The sequence below is a fragment of the Cucumis melo genome, chromosome 3 (assembly GCF_025177605.1).
Source record: "Cucumis melo cultivar AY chromosome 3, USDA_Cmelo_AY_1.0, whole genome shotgun sequence".
In the NCBI taxonomy this organism is placed as follows: domain Eukaryota; kingdom Viridiplantae; phylum Streptophyta; class Magnoliopsida; order Cucurbitales; family Cucurbitaceae; genus Cucumis; species Cucumis melo.
The window spans coordinates 28,785,974-28,802,620 of record NC_066859.1 but is presented as its reverse complement, the minus strand read 5'-3'; the positions used below and the strand labels follow the sequence as shown (position 1 = coordinate 28,802,620).

Genomic DNA, 16,647 nt, shown 5'->3' with positions numbered 1-16,647 from the left:
AAATAGGCATTGAAATTAAGGGAAATTATAAAAATTGGTGAAGTGACAAGTTATTTACAATAATGGGGACACTAATTGATGTTTATGTATAAGATAAAAATTAAGGGAAAATTTTAAATAGTAATTACAAAAAAGGTAAACATTGGGGATGCATTTATTTTTAACTAAAAAGAATTGAATTAACTATGTTTAAATTATATTAACTAAAATAAACAGAAGCTAAGATTAGAAGAGCTTATCGTTAATGTAGAGTATAGTAATCACTAATCAAAATAGAACTTAATTTGTTTAATTTTTAATTTTATGTAAAATAACAAAAAAAAAAAAAAAAAAAAAGAAAGAAAAGAGATAAAATTTTCACGAGATGGAGAATAAAAAGCAGAGAGGAAAAGGGGAAATTATCGCGATTTGATGAACTATATGTCTCGAGAAATTGCCGATTTATTGATTTATATATTTATTTTGATTATTTAAAAGCAATAATATGTTTTTGTTTTTTCCCGAACGGTCTGAAAAATAGACAGCATCTATTTGAGACGAAGAGAATACGAAGAGGCGTAGAGATCTGACAGCTTCTTCTTCTTCTTCTCGTCTTCTTTGAATTTCTTCTGATCATTGTTGAGGTTGATGGAGCCGTTCCCATGCCGGAATCCAACTGAAGAACTGAGCTAGATTTAAGGTTTGCTTTAAGATCCGTGTCTCTCTCTATCTCTCTCTCTCTTCTTTACACCATTTCTACTTTTCTCTTTTCTCCTCTCGCTCGCTACAATTCCCAAGACCCCGCACCATTACAGGCCGTTTTGTCCCCTGCACAGAGTGAGAGAGAAAGAGAGACACACAGAGAGAGATTCGGATAAGTTCAACATGGGAAGGCCTCGTTCATGCTTCCAAGTAATCACATGTGGTGGCGATTCAAAGGATGGAGATGAGATCGATGTACTTGAGGTAGGTATTTTGTTCGCTTTGATTTCATCCATTTCCACCTATTTTCTTATTTGATGCATGACTGTTGTTTCGATTTCAGCTTGTTTTCTAGATTTTGTGATTGTGTAGAGCATTGAATATCTTTGGTTTTGCGTGTTAATAATGTGTTGCAATGCAATCGATTAAGTATTGAATGGATCGATTCTGGTTAGGGTCATGAGAAGCAATTGGAGTTGTATGGTTATGCATTGTTAATTCGTTGGAAAATGTGTTTGTGATTTGGTTGAGATTGCTTTGATAAATGAGAATCTGACTCTGGATTTTTACTTTATAGAGAATTTTGGCGAATTTATTGGTATTGTTGCATTTGCATCTCGGAATCAATTTACTGTTTCTATGTACTTCCATTTCGACGTGTGTCTTCTGTCTGTTAAAGTAGTTTGTTCTATTTAATTCCACTTTCAGAGTAAGGAGTCTAAGGACAAACGATGCTGGAGTTTCCGTAAGAGATCTTCCCAGCATCGTGTGCTAAACAACACAGTGAGTGCAGAAACTCCTTCTGTAGCGAAGGAGAACCTTGAAACTGCTACATTCGACTTCCAATCATCAGCTGCGAAGGAGAACCTTGAAACTGCTACATTCGATTTCCAATCATCAGGTGCAAAGGAGAACCTTGAAACTGCTCCATTCGACTTCCAATCATCAGCTAACTCCACTGTTCCCGAGAAACCCACTGTGAAACACTTAACCAATGAGGAGACCCATGCACCTATCATCGAGAATCCTAAAGGATCTGATAAGGTGGATGTTGCATCTGAAAATGAAAGTAAGATCGATCGTGAGCTTGAGGAATCTACTGTTATTGCCATCCAGACTGGTGTCAGGGGGCTATTGGTACTCTCCATTTCTGGAATTATTTAGCCGGAGATTCTTTGCAGTTGTTTAATGAAAATTTAACATCTCCATTCATGACATATTGGCAGGCGCAGAAGGAGCTGATTAAACTTAAGAATGTAGTGAAGGTGCAAGCTGCTGTTCGTGGATTCTTGGTAAGGAGACATGCTGTTGGAACACTCCGCTGTGCTCAAGCCATTGTCAAAATGCAAGCTATTGTACGCGCTCGTCGTGCTCATCTCTCTCCTGAACGATTGGCTCCAGATGAACAGCACAATAAGAATAAGAAGGAAAATCCTGATTCAAAGACAGTGGTAATTATACTGGTTTTCAGATTGTGTTATATTAAGATCATGGACCCAGCTTCTTCTATTAAATGCTTGGCTTGATTTAGATGTAATTTTGGTTGTTCATTGTTTCGTTTAAGTTTTCTTAAGATATAGTTTTTTGATTTGCTTAGGATAACTAATTCTACATAGATGTACCTTTTTTATGTTATCCATAGAGAAATTTTCTTGTCTTGTTTTAAAATCATTGTTTATTTTGCAGGTAAAGGGAGAGCTGGAAAATTCAAAATCCAATTTGCGATATATTTCAATTGAAAAGCTACTTAGCAATAGTTTTGCCCGGCAGGTATTTTGGATAATGTTAGCATGTTTTTGATTCATTGCTTGGCTAGTATTCGGTGAGCTAGTCTTGTCTAATTGATGAGTTAATTTTGTACTTGAAGTTGTTGGAATCAACACCAAGGAACAAACCAATCAAAATCAAGTGCGTTCCTTCCAAAAATGATTCTGCTTGGAAATGGTTGGAGCGCTGGATGGCTGTTTCATCATTGGATGTCTTGGAGGCAAAGAATGAAGAATTAGTCCCTGATCAAATGGAAAAAGAAACCGAGGAGCCAAAGAAAGAAGAATTAGAAGAATCAGACGCTGAGCAATTGAAAAGAGAAATTGAGGAATCTCATTTTGAAGATCGAATTGACTATAACCCGTTGTCTGAAACAGAAGATTTGAACTCCGGCACGATCAAATCAGTTTCACCATGTGAAAGTGAAGATTTAAATACTTATAATGCCAATAACTTACAATCTCAAACCAGCTGCTCTCCATCTTCATTACAAAATGATAATCTGGAGCAGCCTCGGCCTGAGACTGCTAAAATATCTGAAACTGAAGAGACATCAACTAAGGTTAGTTCTGTACAACATGAGAACATACAGACGGATGATGTAGGTGTGCAAACAGAGTCAAACTCCTCCTCCGAAAAACCTCAGATTGAAATTGAGCAAGTCAATCCTCTGAAAAGATTAGCACCTGAACAACTGGAGAATGAGGGCAAGAAATTTGGATCAAGAAAGGCGAACAATCCCTCATTTATCAATGCCCAGGCAAAATTTGAACAGTTGAGTTCAGCAACAGATTTGATTGGAAGTATTAGTTCGATGCATCAAGATGATAGAATCGAACCTCATTCAGAAACAGTGTCATCTGCATTGGATACTGTACCAAGGACAAAGGAGACGAGTGCAGTTGAAAATATCATCACTCCTGCATCTAGGATAGCTCAAGTCAGTGGCTCTGAATGTGGTACCGAGCTCTCTATTTCTTCCACCCTTGATTCACCTGATATATCTGAAGGAGGAATAGCAGATCCACATCCAAATGATGTTTCGAAGAAAGTAGTCCAAGATCCTAGCAGTGATCTAAGCGTAGAAGTTGAAACCAAGGCTTCTACAACTCCAATGCAAAATGATATCCAACTTCTTCTTGATCAACCAGAAGAAGAAGCTAGTGAATCTAACGGCCATTCCATCACTTCAGTACCTGTTGTAGACTCTTCCCCAAGTGAATCAAAGCTAGGGAGAAGTTCATCAGATCAAAAGAGAGAACAACAGGAGGCTGGTTCGCATCATGATAATCAAACATATAAATCTTCTCCAGAAGCTTCTCCAAGAAGTCATTTAACTGTTCCAGAATCCCAAGGAACACCTTCTAGTCAGGTATCTACGAAGGCAAAACGGGATAAAACTGATAAAACAGCCTCTTTTCAGAAGCAAAAGTCTACATCCGCAGTTAAGAAATCACCATCCAGTTTAAATAGGAATTCTGCCTCGAGGAGTAGTACAGATAATTCTTACAAAGATCAGAAGACTGGGAAGAGAAGAAATTCATTTGAAACACGACAGGAAAATGTTGAAAAGGAATTAAAAGAGAGCAGTAGCAGTAGCTCTCTTCCTCATTTTATGCAAGCCACAGAATCCGCTAGAGCCAAGGCTCATTCAACTAATTCTCCAAGATCAAGTCCGGATGTTCAAGATGGAGAAATATACCTCAAGAAAAGGCATTCCTTGCCTGCTGATGGCCGGCAAGGATCTCCACGCGTCCAGCAGCCAACATCCCGAACCCAGCAGGGAGCGAAGGGAAATGGTACGCATTCCTCCCGATTAAACTTCTTTCACCCCCTCCCCCACCCCTCAAAATAAATATAAATAAAATAACAAGGGAAGTAAATCAGAAATAGGGAAAGCAGATCTACTGCTGAGGATTACACGTTAGAAAATCAAGAGATCTCATCTTATAACTTTTATTGACACTGACAGTTGGTTTTGAGATGAAATTCTACATTGTCTAATATGTAATTGGAAAAGTAAAAATGAGACCGTTTAATATGTGCTTGTACAAAGCTAAGCTCTGGTGTTTTGGTGTGTGTGGCCTTGCACAATTATCGTTGTTAGCAAGCATGCAAATTTTGTACACACTCGTCATAATTTATACGTAAACTAACACGAGCACAAGTGGTGGTTTCAGTATATATACGACAAATCTACCACATAGGAAGTTATTCTAGGATGTGCCTGCATACTCTGGTCATGTTCACCATTAGTTGGTTATTTCGATAATCACATCTTCTTTCCTGATTTCTACTTGCAGAGAAAATGTGGCGAAGGTAAAGCAGCTATAACGACGTGGTCGTAACAAATGGACTAAAATTATGCAAGGAGACAACTTGACCTCAACGAGCGCAAACTAATTTCTGATCAACATTTTCATGATGCTTAGTTAAACAAAGCCAAAAGATATGGGTATGCTCAGGAAAGATGTGTAAATTGCCATTTCTATCTAATTGTTTGTTTGCTATCTCTCCATTTTCCCCCTCCCTCTTTCAAAAATTTTCCGTCACCTGTTTGTATAATTTACAAGTTGTGGTCATTGTGTGCTGATTTAGTAGGTTTGTGACAAATGGTTTGGCTTGTGTATGTGTTTGTGAGGTTACTCTACAATGTGATGAAGAAATTCAAAGGATTTATATTCCATTTTTTTTTCATTTATTATTTTTATTCTTTATTTTTCAGATTTTTACTTTAATAAGCAGAATATGATCGAGCTCTCTTTATTTCTATTCCCCATGTACTTGTTCTTAATTTCACTTTGGAATTCAGACAAAAGTTGGGTCTCAACATTGAGAATGGCTATATTTTGATAATTTTAGTTTTTAGGTTTGCTAATTTATTCTATCTGTGTTTATTAATAACATTCATAAAAATTTATTAATGTTTATTATGACCACTTTTGCCAACAACTCACAATACTTTTTTTAGATAGACTTTTATTTGATTGAACTAAAGAAAAGGTCGTATTTTTAATAATTAGAGGAGGTATATTCAAAGTCAATACTATTTAAAACTATACAATTTAAATTTAGCACGAAATTTCATTCCAACATTTGTCAGTTTTCTTATCATGGCCAATTATTTTTCTAAAATTATCAAAGAATAAAATTAAAAAATTTAGGCTTAAAATTTTACAACACATATTTAACCTAAAATGTTCGACTTGTTTTTATTTATTTATTTAAAAATTCAATTTCTTAGTACATTAAAATTTGTAAGTTAAAGTTATTTCAAGATTCATTTTTTAAAATAAATATTAAAAAATAATTCATCATTAATATTAGCTTGAAGTTAATTTGGTAAAATAATTACAACAAATTTACAAAAAATAATGTAATATGTATATCTTTCCCAAAGTTGTAGAGAAAAGATTATTAGTAGAGAGTAATTTTATTTTCAACATTTATGAATAAATATAAACATTAAAATAAAAAACAGTTTTAAAATATATGAAAGAAAAGATAATATTTTAATCAAAATTTGAAAATTTAAAAAGAAAAGAAAAAAAAAAAACAATAAAATTAATGCATTTGGCAAATGCAATGCATGTGAGAGAGTGTGAAGTTTTTGGTAGAAACCAAATAAAACGAAACACAATATTTTAAATTAAAATAAGAGAAACAAAGCCAAAGGGAAATGTTGAGGCTATTAGCTGGAAAAAGCCTGAACCAAAGGATCTAGGGTTTTCTTCGCTTCGATCTCTCTGTCCTTCTTTAACTTACATGCAAATTGAAATCATCTTTCTGCAATTCCACCTTGCACAGTTCCTAGACACGTTTCGGTTTTGAAATGATAACACAAACTTGTTTTAACTTTTGTCAAAAAACGATGCTGGATTTGAAGTTATAGTACTAGGGGTTTTCATTCTGATCGGAATCCATTTCCGACTCTTAATCGTGAAAGAAACTTTTGAAAACAAGTGAGAGCCGTAAAATATGCGGGGATTGCACAAAGGGAAAAGGGTTTCATGGGCGTCAGATCTTAATCTTCGTCAGGTAAAAACTACATTTCCTTTGATTTAATCCGACTTATTTTGGGTTTAATTTTATTGAATCAATAACAATTTTGGGATTTTTGTAGTTTTCGTTTTAGTTTTCGTTGTTCTGTTTTTCGTTGCGAAGTATATATATATTTTGAGTTTTCATGGCCTAGTTCTTAAATTTAAATTAATCACCATAACAATGAAGGGGTTGATAAGATAGACCCTAATTGTTTCCGAAGTTTTATTTCGTGAAGGTTTATGTCCTTAAGATCGCTTTGGAACAGGGTATAGCTTTTAAGTTCATGAGAGGTTGTTTTGTATCTATTTTACTAACTGTCTTTGCACCTCATACATTTGCTTGAAGAATGATATCATTCCGCTGCCTATTTTTCAAAATATAGAAGTCCACTTGTGTACCTGTTCAACAATTGCAAAGGTGTACCTTGAACCATCGACATTTGGGATGGTAATTGGTGTCTTTAGAATCTTTAAGAAAGGGACAAATTGTGGACATGAGCTTTCCCTGATTCTGTATTTAGATCCAGGTTTACACTTTATACTACAATAAGGAGGGTACACTTATATAACTTCAAGAGAAATACCTTGAGGCTGCTCAACAAGATAGTTGTCAGCCACAGTATTTGTTAGTAGGAGTTGGTATAAGTCTTGCACAATAACAGGAATTAACTCTTGAAATTTTGTTTATAGAGTTTCTGCTAGGAACTTAGGATTTAGGAATACTATTAGGGTAGTGGTGAGCAATATTGGTAGGATACTAAGAGTATATTAGTTATCAGCCAAAGTATTGCTAGTAGGAGTTGGTTATATCTAGATGAAGGAGAGAATGAGGAGGTTCCAAGTTCTTCCAATTGTTTGGATTTCTTTTTGAATCTTCTTGTTCATTATCAGTATAACTCTCTAATATCTCGGTTTTTGTATTTCTATCTAATAGGATATGTGTGTGTGTATATATTTTAAACACTTTCTTTCATTGAGAAAAAGTGAAATAGTACAAGGGCAACAGAAAACAAGCCCACAAAACTTCTCTGTAGAAAGGTTTTCCAACTAAGTAAGATGCTACCTAGAGGATAATTATAAAAAGTCTACAAGATCGAAGCCTAAAGAGAAAGATGAATTCTCAACAAGGACCAAACACCATCATGGTCCTTCTCCTCACCCTAAACACTTTATTCCCCTATCCCACAAAATAGTGCAACCCCGACTAAGTATAAAAATTGACCTTTCCTTGGAAACTCTTGAAAGAAACAATTCCACACCAATCTCAAAAACTGACAACCCCAGAGAAGGTGATCCAGGTCTTCTTCCATCTTCTGAGAAAGAAAACTACAGAATGGCCTTTTAAGCGAAGACTTCTTCCTCAAAAGCCTATCCATAGTGTCCACACGACCAAGTTAAACTTTCCAGTTAAAAAATTTAACTTTCTTAGGGATCTTAATCCTTCAAAACACAAGTTATAAAATGGTCAGTAAGCTAGTATGTTCTTTCGAACATGTTCTATAACATATTTGTTGAAGAGTAGTCTGTACCCTCTCATGAAGTGAACATTTTGCATCTAGGAGTTATTGTTATCCATCAGGCTTTGTTCTTTTGAATGAGTCTTTTTCTCTCTCTTTTTTGGTAGTTTGTCAGGTTTTTATTTGGCTCCTTTTGTTTGAATCTTATGCTCTTACCCTAACGAGAAACAAATGCATCTTTTATTTGCAGGTTAGGTTGTTTTCATCTGAGGATTGTCCTTCCCAAGTGGGATTGGGTGCTCAAGATCACCTTCAAGCAAAGGCATCGTGGCTCTTGCATTCAACTGGTTCGGGTTTGGGTTCTGATGACACTTTGCCTCCTGGATTTGAAGTAGCTCATCCAGAGAATCAGTTGCAGATAAAGCTCTCACAAATTCCTGTAAATCAATGGAGATGTCCACCTAAGGTAAGTAGTGATTTCGTTTTCAATTTTGTGTTGAAGTAGAACTTTGGCTCTGCAAGTTTAACATGAAATTCATGCTCTTTGTCCCATGGCAGTTTTTTTTTCTTTTCCTTTTAATGTTTATTCCCGTAGTTTGTGCTGAATTTGACGTGGCGAGTGGTTGTTGGTGAAGAAAGCCAAGAGGTAGATGTTGAAAATCAGAGAGAGATGAGAGTACTTGAAGCGGTTTATCCTCGGGCATCTGCAATTCCTCCTAAGTTGATTACTTCCTTTGCACTTTGTAATTCTGTTTTGGCATTGGCTTTTTTGTTATTCATCATACTGAAAAACCATTTGGTTTGCATCCGTACAGCCCTTCTGTGGTACCTGATTCAGAACGTGCCAGTATTGATGACAGTCGGACACCTCTGATTCCCATTACTCCTGTTGAAGATGAAGATGGAGCAACGGAGTCTTCCTCCGATTATGCAAGTCCAGCCTCTGGCCTTATGAGTGCACAGCCCTCCCCATTTGTTCCTGCTGGTACTTCCACATCTCAACATGCTTTACTGAATGCAATGTGTTCTACTTCTAATGTGAGTTCCATGGTTGGAGTGGATTTTGGCAACGAACGTGATGTTGTTGCTGCTGCATCAGCGGCACTCAGTGCACTAGTGAAGAGCAATGACGTAGGTAACTCGATTGACCGTGAATTGCTTGTTAATATTCTCAACAATCCAAAAATGATTGAACAGCTGGTTGTGGATTCTGGTGCTTTGACTAGCACTCAAAAGCCAATACCGTCTCCCGACCCACCGCTCGTACATATGCATATGTCTGATACCAATGCCACCATTATGCCTATATCAGGCAGTCCGTTTTATTCTCAACCAAATGGAGGGAGTGTAGGACCTGTCTCCAATGCTCACCCTTCCTCAAGGGGCATACCTGTTTCTTCCCTGCCCTCCACCGGAGCCCCAATGAGGGACTTGAATTACTATAAAAGTTTGATTCAGCAACATGGAGGGGAGAGACAAGACGATCCCCCTCGGCAGCAATTCGGGAACCGTCACAATCAGCCATCGGGCACAAACCAGGAGTTCTTACAGAACCAGCCATCAAGAGATGCGAAGTTCAAGATAATGAAGCCTTGCATATACTTTAACAGCTCGAGAGGATGTCGGCATGGGGCCAATTGCGCATATCAGCATGACCCCATGTTCCAGCAGAGAAGTAGTAGCGTGTCAGAAATGCCTAGCTCCAAGAGAACAAAAGTCGATAGAGAAATCAGCAGTTAAATGTAGAGTATTATTACTGATCGATGTGAAAGATGGGAATGCTTTTGCCCACGATTTCATCTCTTTAGCTGGAAATCTGTTTAATCAGTCTCTTTTTCTTTTTTTTATATTTACCTGCACAAGATAACCTTATGATGATTTTGGATGAGGCCAGAGCCTTCGTTGCCACCATTGATTTAGTAATTTTTTAGTATGAAACAGAATGTCCTTTTGATGATGAATTTGTTGAGATGATAGGCTTTTCAAAGTTAAGGTGGTAGGATTGTTCCATCAAAATCTCTTCCAGTATATGACTTTTCAATGCTGCTATCCCCTTAAAGAACTATGAGATACGCATTTCTTTTTTGGGTTATATCTCTTTTCTGGGTTAGTGAGTTGTCTAGTAAGATTAGATTCTTAGGTGCACGTAAGCTTGTTTGGACGTTCACGGATATCATAAGAAAAAGAGAAAAAGGGATATAAGTAGTGTACAAGTGAATAATTCATCCGAAAAGAAAGAATACACATCCAACAGTGAAAAGAGGCCACCCAGCTATTCTTAGTCTATAGTTTGGATTTGCGTATCTAGTAGAGTTTATAGTTTGGATGCACAGAAGATAAAATATGGACCGGACTAATAGAAATTTATTAAAAATTAGAAATAAAAAACCACATGAAAACTAAAAAAAAAACTTAAAAGTAAAAGTTTAATTTGTATAGTTTTTGAAATGCAGAAATCCTAGTACAATGTGTTCGATCAAAAAAGTATATACAGACCCTAAAATGTTCTTATTTGATTCAAAATTCATGAAGTATAACTAAGATGTAAGCCACATGTAAGTCGGCAACATTTTATGCTTTTTTGTTTGTTTGTTTACTTTTTAACCATATAACTTTTTTTCTTTCCTTTTTATTTTTGCAAATAGTTGTAATTTCATTTTATGAGATAATAAAAATTTATTAACATAACTTTCGTTAATATCTAAATCGGAGGAATTGAATCTCTAACTTTGAGATGGATAGTATAAACTTAATTTTCCTTCTTTCTTAAAATCCATAATTTATACTCTAGACAATTTCAATGACTTTAAACATTTTGGTCCAAGTTCATCTCCCAAACACTTTGGTCAATGTTGAAATGAATTTTTCCAACTTAAATCTCACATCTTAGTCTATGTCGGATCTTGCAAAATGTTGTCATTGATTTTGACGTTCTTAAGGAAACATTTTCTAGATTTAACTCCAAAATGTTTAAATTTCATATGTGGTCTTCAGTTGCAACTAGGGGTCCAACAGCAAATACAAAAAACTTATCATCATAACAAAAATCGACCACCAACACCCCCCCCCCCCCCAAAAAAAAAAAAAAAAACTCAATTTAGTATTTGCACCCCCTCCAAGCATCATTAATTTGTTCACTAACTTCATTCAATTGGTCGGTCGTATTATATAAATAAAATCAAGATCAATCAAATTATAGGTGCGTCACCATCTTGACCTAAATTTGTTATCTCTAAACCTTTTGATTCACATGTGATATTATATGTAAGAAAAAGAAATTAGACTTCTAATAAAAAAAATTCCAAGCTACTGCCCTTTGTTGCTTATAGTATGATGATAATATTTAAAAATCATGCAACGTGTCAAATTATGAATGAAAGTAATATATAGTATAGTAATGCTAGAAAATTATCTCGGTAGACCGAGTCAAACACAGTCCTAATCCTAAAAATTGAAAATTCCAAACAAGTCCTACACGTGGTGACGTGTCGTGCGGAGAATTCATGAGTCAAAACCCACAAATTTTGTAAACGCGTAAATTGGGCCTGAGAAGAACCCATTAGTGGAAATGGTCCAAGCTGGGTTGGGCCCGCTTGTGTTGAATGTTGTGCCCTAGAGTGGGTGCAAAAAAGAAAAGCCGAACTTATGAAAAACGACACGTCGCCTTACCTTCATGCTCAAATTGGGTCGTCATGTCGTACCCATCAGGCGAGGTACGTCCGTGAAGTCCTTTGATATGAGGGCTGAGGGAGTGGAGGCGTGAGGGCCCTTAATGACTCCATAACTACACCTAATGTCTTGTTTGGAGAGAATCGGGTTGTGACAAATACTTTTAACTTTGCTTTTCCCCCTTCATCAGATTTAATTTTTAAGCACACATTATTATTGCTATTAAAACAAAATTTTAATTCTGTCAAGTCAATTGGATTGTGAAATTTTGGTAGCTCTCTTTTTCTTAGTGTTAATAATGGCTCCTGCAATACGGAATAACAAGATTGTTTGTGAAAAGAACTTGGACATATATCGAAAACCTCAATTTATGTGGTGGTGATAGGAATAAGGTTAAGGTCATAAACATATGTATTTTTCTACAAAAAAATTGTATGCATATATATTCTTCATTTTACTACTACATTACGTTCTTTACCTGTCTTTAGTTATAGATAACATTGTTTAGGTATTCTTTTAAAAGAATTTCTATCATTTTAAAAAAATTAGTTTTAAAATCTTAATAATAAACCTATATTAAGTTATTGTTTTAATATTTAGAAAATGAATCAATAGCAATAAGGAAATAATATAGATTATCAAATGGATGAATTTTTCCTCTCACAAGTTTAGTTAAAGTAAGGCATGTTTGTAAATAGTTATAAAACTGTTAAAAAGCTTTTTTTTAGTTCAAAACTAATTTTGATGATATCAAATTTAGTTTAAAAGTATATAATTAAATAGTAAATTACTTTGGAATGATTTTAAACATAATAAAAATTATTTTAGTATTACTTTCAAGTAAGCACTAAATGTTCGGAAGGGGTGTTGACAACAAAAGAAGGGTTGTAGAACTTGCGCACTGTCTCACTATGTGTTAATAGACATCCTTTTTAGTACAACAAAGGCGAGATAAGAGTTCTTCGTCTAGTTTTAAAAAATAATTAACAGGACAGTAGTCCTTATAAATTGTATTCATGGGTAAGTCGCAAAGTTAAAAAAAGTTATCAAATAAGTCAATGACCTATTAGATTTCAAAACTCACGAGCACTTTCAATACATCTAAAAGGTTTATAGATATAGTATATATGTTTAAAGTTTAAGAGAATATTAGATAGGAGAGCAAAAATTCATATTTTAGTTCATTCTCAAACTATTCCAACTTATTTATTATTATTATTTTCTTTTTATCTTTGGTCGTTCATTGTACTACCACCCATAAAGCAAGTTACTAGGATTAGGACAATAAACCATCGTGTATTAATACAATACTTTCTATTTTATACATAATTATTTTGATTTTGGATTCATTCAAAAACCTTAATTATATATATCAAAGAAAATAGATGTCTTCACTTATATACAATTTTCTTTTGAAACTTTTTTGTAAAGTTAGCCTACTCATTTCCTTTCAATAAGTATCTTCGAAAACTTGCGTGAGACAAGTTCGAGCCAAAATCGAGGTTAAAGACAAAGAAATAATGTATATCATATAAGTATACTTTGTCTTCATGATAGGTACATAAATCAAAATTTCCTATATGTAAAGTTGTTGATCTACCAATAATGGCCTTACCATCAACAACTCCTTCCGAGATAGTCTACTTAATATATATATATATATATATATACATAGAGGAAACAATTTTATTAGAAAAAAAATTAAAACGTATACAATGATTAATTATGATATTTAAACCAACAACTTCCTTTCTGGATATAGTAGAATAATTATTGGTTTTATTATTAGTATTATTATTATTTTGAAACTAATAATTATTTGGTTTTAGAATGAAATGAAAATTAATAATTTTATTACCACCGGTTTGTGTTTTAGAATAATAATCCAACAAAATGTGAAACCATTAATTACTTGCAATATGAAAATCCTATAAGATCACTCATTGTAATAATACTAATTTCTTTTTTTAAGGAATAATATTAACTTTTGGTATAAATACAAGTCTGTTTATTAATTTTGTTGAAACATAAATTCTGACAAAAAATACATTAAATTTACTTCTTAAGGTTGTATGTTCAAATTTTGATGCTCTATATTAATTCTAATTAAACAAAAAGTTTCTTGAAGCAAAATTCTCATAAATTATTATTATTATTATTGTTTTTCTAAAATAATAAAAATGAGGATTTGTACAAATTAAATATAAAGGTTTTGACATATGGATCGCACATTTACGGATTTTAAGGAAATCACATGGCCAACAAACAAGTCCTCTATCCACATCTATCATTCTCATTCCCAATTCTTAGGCACTAATACTTTTTCAAGAAAGATAAAATCATTTCTGTATACTCTGTAAAGTGAAAAAGGAAAAAAGAAAAAAGAAAAGAAAAGAATAGTCCTATTATTAAATCATTTGTTTAAAATGTGTACTAAGGGAGAGATATAGCACCATGACAGTCATAGGTTTAGAAGAAAACCGTAAAATGATCGTATTAAATGGAATTAAGAGATTTTCGATTTCTTTTCACAACTGAAATTAGTAAACAAATTTGTACCCTCTTTCATTTATAAAAGATTATGTATACAACAACTAATAACATATAACATAAAAATAACTAAGTAACGACGTAACAATACTTAATATTTTGATCAAATACAAACAAATATAAAGAGAAGTCATCAATGCATTGATAAAAAGAAAAAAAAAACAAATTCAATACGAATGTCGGTCTAGGGCCACCAAGAGAAACTCCCTCTCGACGCTAGTTAAGTTCGTTGAAAAAATCTCGCACATCTACCAACACAAAAGCCAAAGTTTCTACTAAATCAATATCCTTAGTTTTATATCAACAAAATTAGTCATATTGAAAAGGTAAAGTAATATCAACACAACCAAAAAGTCGATTCATTCAACGTAAATTGAAATTTTTGATAAAATGTAAAATTATAAAGGGGAGACTAAGTAGGTGCATGGAAGGGGAAGTTTAATTGACGCGGGTAGTGAGTTTCGCCACGTCGGTCTGCCAAAGTCCACAATTCCAACTGGAATCCGACATGTCGTTCAGCAAAGGCGACGCGCTCCATGCAATATAATTAAAAAAGTTTATTTATTTATCATTATTATTAATAAAAATTAAATTTAAGAAGTTTAATTGAATTTTAGTCAATTTGACTCCACCGACCTTTATGTAAGGGGTGGGGGCATTTCTGACTTTTTCGTCTTCCCCGCGTTGTTTCGGCCATTCATTCCCTTCGCAGAACATGCCTTACCACCTTCACTTCTTTTTACCACTCTCACCAAATTCTTCTCTTCCTTTTCCCTTAGGACCATCACGCTGGATAGTAATTTTTGAACTAACAACTAAATATATAACAACATTTTAAAAGAATTACAAATAATTGATCGCGAATTCTATTAAAAAAAATTACAAATATGGTAAATCTATCTTTTATCGCAGGATTTATTTACGATAAACTTCTATGATCGATAGATTTTGACATATTTTATTATATTTGTAATTTTTATATTGTTATAGCAAAACTATCCTTTTCAATTATTCTCTTTTTAAATGAAAAAACCTTTTCAACTATTCACACTTTTCTTATTTTCCCCTTATTGTTTTTTTTTTTTTTTAATATCATTGTTTTGAATTCAAAGCTTAGACTCCATTTTATATTCTAGAATATTGATTTGGATGGGAATGAAATGCCATTTTAATAATATTAATATTAAATATGGAGTAAATATAAACTTGATTTAAAATATAAGCTAGGCAACTACATCATCATGATTAATATTATTATAGAATTTAGTAAGACAAATTTAATTGAAACTTATAAATATTTAATTAATTTATTATTGGATCTACATTCTTCTAACATTTTTTCAATACAACAACTATAGATAAAGATCAAACCCTATATCATTAAAATAGAGTAGTCATATTAAATTGTTAATTACAGTGGAACTATACTTATTTAGACATTAGCATTTAGTTAGTTGTGTAGTTTTAAAATTTTAAATCTTAAACAAGTATTAATCCCCATCGAACTAGACATCAATGTGATTGTTTTAGTTATTTTTTTCTAAAGTTTATAATCTAAACTTTTATCTCAAAATATTGAAATTAAAAAATCACATTTGAAAATTCTATGCCACGAATCCTTCATTTGTGTGTGTTGTGATTAACCGATTTTTCTCATTCTTTTTCAATCTTTGTTTATATCCCCTCCCTTGTCTCCACAAAAAGGAAAACAAAAAAAAAAAGTTCAGTGCAATATGAAAATAATAAGAGTCCACATTCCTAAAGTTTGTGAAAAAAAAAAAAAATAGATGTAATTCCTATGTTGATATGATGATCAGAAACATATTTACTACTTTTATCACCAGACTCCAACAAAAAAAATATTTACGTGATAGAAAAATAATCGAATAAACATTGACTAATTTTACGAAACAATTCATCTACCAAAAGTATGAAGATGATTCCTCATCTTTTTATATATATATTTTTTAACATGCCACATATTTTCGATTTACTTTTTATTTTAATTAAAAACCATATATAGTTATAGATTTTGCATTGTTAAAAGAATGAACTTTTATGGACACTTTTAAACTTGAATATAGAAGCACATGCAATTTACAGTAAATTCTGCAGAGTGTATGTATTTAATTTGTACATGTGGTTAGGAAAAACCTAATGATAAATGCCAAGCATTTTGGCCCTCAAAAAAAATGAAAAACAAACTTGTACCATTAAAATGTTCATAGTGCCCTTATTTACCTCAGGTTTTAGGGCTACCCACCCCACACAATGTAGGGTACTCTCTCATTATTTGCTCTATCATTTCTTTATTCCGTCGCTATTCTATCCCCACATATTAAAAACTTTTTACTACAAATTAATAAAGTGTCCGATCTATTAGATAACATGGTGTTTTCTTTTAAAATCAATTGATGATAAGAAGAGTCGTTGATATACCTAGTTCCGTCGAGACCATGTATTTTAAGTTAATTACCAAT

The 16,647-nt window shown here is 33.3% G+C and overlaps 2 protein-coding genes across 4 annotated transcripts; both read left to right on the top strand.

Moving 5' to 3' along the window:
- The first annotated feature begins 490 nt into the window (after positions 1-490).
- Positions 491-5,145, top strand: LOC103488029 (protein IQ-DOMAIN 32-like). 3 transcript variants are annotated; one of them, XM_051082355.1, is made up of 7 exons: positions 505-679; positions 816-945; positions 1,390-1,818; positions 1,908-2,132; positions 2,368-2,451; positions 2,549-4,247; positions 4,752-5,145. In XM_051082355.1, exons 2-7 carry the CDS (start codon positions 865-867, stop codon positions 4,769-4,771), a joined length of 2,538 nt encoding a protein of 845 aa, XP_050938312.1. In that variant the 5' UTR covers positions 505-679; positions 816-864; the 3' UTR covers positions 4,772-5,145. The 3 variants fall into 3 exon arrangements, with proteins under 3 accessions (XP_008444783.1, XP_050938312.1, XP_008444784.1); XM_008446562.3 differs by having other exon boundaries at positions 795-945; XM_008446561.3 differs by having other exon boundaries at positions 491-945.
- A 937-nt stretch (positions 5,146-6,082) lies between these two features.
- Positions 6,083-9,909, top strand: LOC103488030 (zinc finger CCCH domain-containing protein 6). The gene is made up of 4 exons (XM_008446563.3): positions 6,083-6,486; positions 8,199-8,414; positions 8,544-8,668; positions 8,764-9,909. Exons 1-4 carry the CDS (start codon positions 6,427-6,429, stop codon positions 9,686-9,688), a joined length of 1,326 nt encoding a protein of 441 aa, XP_008444785.1. The 5' UTR covers positions 6,083-6,426; the 3' UTR covers positions 9,689-9,909.
- The last annotated feature ends 6,738 nt before the right edge of the window (positions 9,910-16,647 follow it).